Here is a 5,780-nt window from a genome sequence, read left to right as displayed (position 1 = left end):
TAACTCAGGTTTTGCTGTGGTTGGCTGGCTTATAGTAATACTGTGGGGTGAAATTTGTGTTGACTATTTAATTTCTTTCCTTTTGATGGTATCACTCTGGAATTCCTCGGCCTCCATACTGCTCATTCTCCAGCTCTTATAAACTGAAACTATTGATTCTCTGAGGGTTAGAGACCAAGTGTCAAAGCTGGAGGCTGATATTTTATGTCAGAAATTCCATAGGGTATATTTGTTTTAATTTGTGCTTATTCCATCTTACAGTCCTCCCACACCCAAGATCTGTAGACTTCAAATATATTCTCAATTTATAATTTAGAGACAATGAGTCCATAGCCAACAAGGAAAGTATTAGTCTAAATGTAATAGTCACTGTACTTTGAACTTTCTTGACTTAGCAGTAATTAGAGTAGAAATTACAGACTTCCAGTATGTGTGTCACACTTTACAGATTCATTTTTCAGGACAACTCACTACCTAAATTCTGTATTGCCTTTCAAAAAGGAAAAAAACTCAGACTGAGAGGCCAATTTTTCAGCTTTCTGGGGCTTTAACTGTAACATGGACTGGTCTTTGGAATTATATACAAACGTGAATTTAAGGATAACAACCCTGAATTTTTGCTTTGACTATATCTACCATTCTAATAAAAAGCGATCCAGTGAACCTACATCTGGCAACATTCAAAAAGGAAAGGAAGGGAGACAGTTCAAAGCATCTGTTTACTCCATCCAAATGTATTTGGATGCAGGTATCCTCAGCTTCTGTCCTTTACAAGAGGAAAACCACAGAGCATATACAGCAATTAGGGCTGAGACCATCCAGATTTATCTGAAACATTTATAGACAAAAGGAAAATTTCAAAGGGAGTAGGAATTATAAGATAAAGGGGGGAAATAGACTAAATTTCCATGAGAAATTGTGACTTAAATTCACACAGTAAACATTTTGTTGGTGTTTTGTTTTGCTTTGTGATTTATGATCTATAGATGCAACTTCTTAGATTCAAGATAGCAAGGATATGAGGTACATAATTTGTCATACTAAGTGAGATGGACCAAAAAATTATTAGATTCTACTTTTAAAACAACAACTGATCTCTGTTTTACTTTCTTAAATCTGAAACTTTTAGTACTTGATTTTTAACAAGTTTGTAAAATTTTCTTGTTATTTAGGAAAAAAAAAAAAAAAAAACCCACCAGTGTTAGGCACAAAACCTGACCTGCCTCATCACAAACTATTACAACAAAATACTTCACCCAATAAATGCATTTCTTTTAGGCAAAAACATTACAAGGGAAAATGTCAACAAAACCATTCATTCCTGTTAACCATTCTTCAATCTGGAATAAGTAGAAATGTATGGAACCAGGAATTTTAAACAGTGTTTTTAATTGAAAATAAAGCTAAAGCATGCTTTTCAACAGTGCAAATTTCCATAATTTTGATTTACTGCTTCCATCATCACAACACAGTACACCAGCATGGCCCTTACCAAGGGCTAGACCCTAGCCATTTGCATGTTGAACTACTTTGATTTTAAGTGCAAATATAGATAGTCACCTCTGATTGTCACTTGCAGTAGAAACTCTCCTGCTGTATACACAAGATGGTCTGAAAACAGAAGTTTAGAGATGCAGAAAAAAACTATAAGGTAATAAAATCCAAGTGCCTGAGTTCTAGTACCAAAAGCCCTGAAATAACTGTTCATTTTCATTTGGGGTATTATAACTCTGACCCCTCTTTCTTTTTCTTGGTTATATTTACTACTTTGTCACTATGAAGAGTTAGACCATAAAATATCCTGCTATTAAGAGAAATATTTTAATCGTACTGAAAGTTTGAAGAGTCATGTTCAGACAACAAGATAAGCAGGACAAGAGTAAGTCATCTTATTTAAAACATTTGGATGAGAACACAAAAAGGACTTTTCCAATTGCAAGGAGGGGCTGTAAAAGTAAAATCACAACTTTTATGCAAAAAAAAAATCCCATATTTTACTTATTCTATATGAGGCAGCTTTTTATCAGTAATCAGGACTCACACCCCAATCTTTACATTAAAAAAAAAAATTTTAAAGTTAAGTGCAACTATTCTTGGAGAGAGAATGAGGGGATTAAAAAGAAAAAGAGACCCCACAACCAAGAGCTCCAGAAAATTACATTTTGGGCTCACAGAAACTTCTTGCTACCTCACTGTGTAACCATGTAACCTAACAAACTTTCACTGAATTAACAGTTACACTTTCAGATCTGAAATCTAGTGCATAAACTTAATGGCTCATTGTAATATTTATTATTCAACCTTTTGACATTTATTTGTAGCAGTTGAATTGAGGTACCGGTGCATTATTAGTATTGAAACAGTAAAGTGTTCCAGCTCTACCATAACTGAGTTTTACTTGAGTCTTTAGCCTGAAGTAGTCTGTGGTATGTAAACCAACCCTTCTCCCACCCCACCCCCACCCTACTTTAAAAAAAAAAAAAAAACCCGCAATGGAAAAAAAGTAATCCGATTTCTGTCTTCAAAATGCGATAAACCAGGACTCCAAAGGGAATGTAACACCATTAATGGACTTGTACAAACCATCCTGTGCAGTTTACAACAAAAGGAAGGTAATATGGTTCAAGAAAATATCTTCCAAAACATTTTTATGAATTAAATTTCCTGAATTTGTGACTAGGTGGAAGAGGTATTGCAGAACCGCCCAGCTGCCATTTCCATATAGGATGGGCCTTGTGAGGAGGTTGGGAATCCTTAGTGGTGTTTAAAGAATATGCTGGCCACAAATCCCCATCTTTCCCAATAATGAGTGATGGTGGACAAGGAAAATTTGCCATGAAATTAAACGGCCTTTTCACTGCTGATGCTACATTGCTGGCTACCTTTTTGCGCCTGTTTATAACTGTAAAGTCATCCAGTGTTCCTTCATGTGTCTCAGTTTTACCTGTAGGACGAGGGCTTCTAGCTGATTTCAAATTTGGTTTGACTGGAGGTGTCTGAAGGACAGGTCGTTTTCCCAGTACTAGTGTTCGGTAATTTTTTCTCACCCTGGCACCAAATTTATATTCCCCATCCTCAGGTTTTGGAGAACCTAAAGTGCATGAAAGGCCCTGACTCTGAGCCAGTGGATTTAAGGAAGGAGTTTCTTTCTCAGGGCATGCAAAACCTTCCTTGGCTGTGGTTAACAAGGCGTCCTCCTCTTTATTTTCAGTCACACTGTAAAACTCACCCTTTGTATCATTGCACTCGCACTTTAGCTTATTTGTAACAAGATCAGGTTCATATTCTTCATTAGCACTACTGTCTTCTACTTTGATTTTAATATTGTGCAGAAATGACAATGTCTTGTCGCCTGTGTCAGTGCACAGATTCTCCACTTTAGTTGCTGCTAGTGCTGCTGCATCCACTTCAGGATCAGTTTGTGAAGAGGGCAAATCCTTAGCAAATTCAGGACAATGAGGGATTTTGGAATCTTTTTCTGAATTTGCTGCTGCTCCTGAAGAATCATTATTTAAGAACCTAGCAGCTATTGTGTTGTTATCTGCACAGTGTGTAGTAGGAGTAGCTTGTAGGCATTTCCTAGCCTCTCCGAGTATTCTTTGTTGTGGAAATGCATTGTTTGTCTTTGGGCTAGGTGAAGAGGCCCCCTCTGCCAAGCAGTTAATTGTCAGGTCAGTTCTCTTTACAGTACTGGAAATTTCAGAGTGTGGGAATGTAATCTCAGATACCCTATCGTTCCTTATCTCTGGGAAACAACTCCCCAGGCTGGCCGGGCAGTACACTGGAGACGCTTTGGGGGCCCAACTCTGCAGATTCCACTCCTCTGGCGACTCCGCTTTGACACTACTCTTGAGGTCGGGAAGTCTGCCGGCATCCTCGAAAGCAGCGGGTTTGGTTGCAGCGGCAGCGGAGGCCAGATGGTACAAGAAGTTGGCCTGCGCCTGCACGCTGGGAGGCTTGCAGAAACTGGTGCGCCTGAAACGGATGCTCTGCACTGACACTTGGCTGGAGCCGGAGCTGGAGTCTGACTCCGTGGACGAGTCCTCCTCCTCCGAGCTGACTTCACTGGAATCCGAGGCCCCACTGCCCCCCTCTTCCTCCTCCTCCTCCTCCTCCTCCTCCTCTCCTTCCTCCTCCTCTTCCTCCGAGGACACAGAGTTGCTGGAACTGGACAAACTGGAGCCAAAATCCGAGTCGTTGGCTGCATGGTCCGAATAGGAACTGGACTCGGAGTCGCTGCTACAGCTCTCCGGAAAGCTGCCTAGATGGGGCTGCGGCCGGTGGTGGTGAGGGGGGTGGTGATTCGGCTGCGGCTGCTGGGCCCGGTGGTGGTGGTGGTGGTGATGGTGGTGGTGGTGGTGGTGGTGGTGGTGGTGGGGAGGCGGGCAGAAGCTGTTGACCAGATGAAACCTCTCCAGGCAAGTGGCACCGGCAGCCGCGGCCGCCGCCGCCGCCGCGGCCGCCGCCGCCGCCGCCGCCTTGGCTTTGTAGGATCTGGGCAGCAGCAGCAAGCGCCGAGCGCCAGCGTGGGGCGCGAGCAGGCAGTCCTTGGAGCCCCCGCGCTTGCGCTTGCACCGGTAGGTCAGGTTCACCGGGCCTCCGGCTCCCGCCGCCGCCTTGGGCTGGGGCCCAGCAGCCGACGCCTGGTAGTAGGCGGCGGCGGCGGCGGCGGCAGCGGCGGCGGCGGCGGCAGCAGCAGCAGCGGCCGGATGCTTGCTGCACAGAAGGCTCCGAAAATAAGCAGGGTCCGAGTGAAAGGCGACGTAGTTTCCCTGGAGCGGGGTAGTTTCATAGTTTAGAGGGGGTTTGCAAGGCGAGCGTACGATTTCCGGGTAGTGCGAGCCCGGGTATTTGCTAAAAATCTGAGGTAGATGGGCGGCGGGGCGCGCGGCGGCGGCGCCGGGGCGCTGGGACTGCGCGCTGATTGGCAGGGGCCGCGCGGCTCCGCTCAGGCCCCGCCAAAGTTGGTGCTTGTCCTTCCAAAACCCCGGGCGGGGGCTGGCGGCGGCGGCGCGCTCTGGCGGCGGCGCCTTTGTGACCAGGGCCCGGCCGGCCCTCCTGCGCTTGGTCTTGAGGACACGCTCGGTTTTGCAGGAGGTGTAGAGCGCTTCCACGTCTTCCCGGGAGATGAGCGTGCATTTGGCGGCATGGAAGGCGATGCTGTTGATTGCCTTGAGTTTCCTCAACTCTTCCAGATCGCAGTGGTGCTTTTTCACTTTTAGATGATCCATGCGCTTGTGCACGGTTGTCCTCGGGATGTTTTTCAGCAGATCTGTGAAGACTTGGGAGAGGGCAAACATTTGCTTTCCTTTAATGATGAGGTAGCCGAGCCTCACGCCATCCACCTCTTCAAAACCTGACTTCAGGTCTCCCATCTCGGGCACTAAATGATCCCCACCATTTGCAGTAAATATATACGTGACGCATACATACACATGTATGTATGTTAATCCTCCGCCAGATGCTGCGTGTGTCTCAAGGCATCCTGCTAATAAAATAACAAAAGACTGTTATTCCCGGCGAAGGGAGTGCCAAACTGTAGGCAAAATTATTGGGGGTAAAAACCCCATGAAATTACACTGACTTGATTCTTGCTTTTTTTTTTCTTTTTCGTTTTTTTTTTAAAAAGAGGGAAAAAACCATCCGGTTCCTGATCTGCCAGTGTGTTGCTCTGAGTCCTCGATGCAGATCAGTACCTGGGCCCCTCTATTCCTTCTCCATTGGAGCACTATGATAATGGAATGTGAAGGGAGAAAGAGAAAAGAAATGCAGCTGCTATT

At 44.9% G+C, this 5,780-nt stretch overlaps 1 protein-coding gene across 1 annotated transcript; it reads right to left on the bottom strand.

The window, feature by feature from the left end:
- Positions 1–2,648: 2,648 nt before the first annotated feature.
- On the bottom strand, positions 2,649–5,375 carry Skida1 (SKI/DACH domain containing 1). Its single transcript, XM_076832404.1, has one exon. The coding sequence runs from the start codon at positions 5,373–5,375 to the stop codon at positions 2,649–2,651; it is 2,727 nt and encodes a 908-aa protein (XP_076688519.1).
- Between the last annotated feature and the right edge of the window lie 405 nt (positions 5,376–5,780).

The sequence above is a fragment of the Callospermophilus lateralis genome, chromosome 13 (assembly GCF_048772815.1).
Source record: "Callospermophilus lateralis isolate mCalLat2 chromosome 13, mCalLat2.hap1, whole genome shotgun sequence".
Lineage (NCBI taxonomy): Eukaryota > Metazoa > Chordata > Mammalia > Rodentia > Sciuridae > Callospermophilus > Callospermophilus lateralis.
This window is presented reverse-complemented; position numbering and strand designations above follow the sequence as displayed.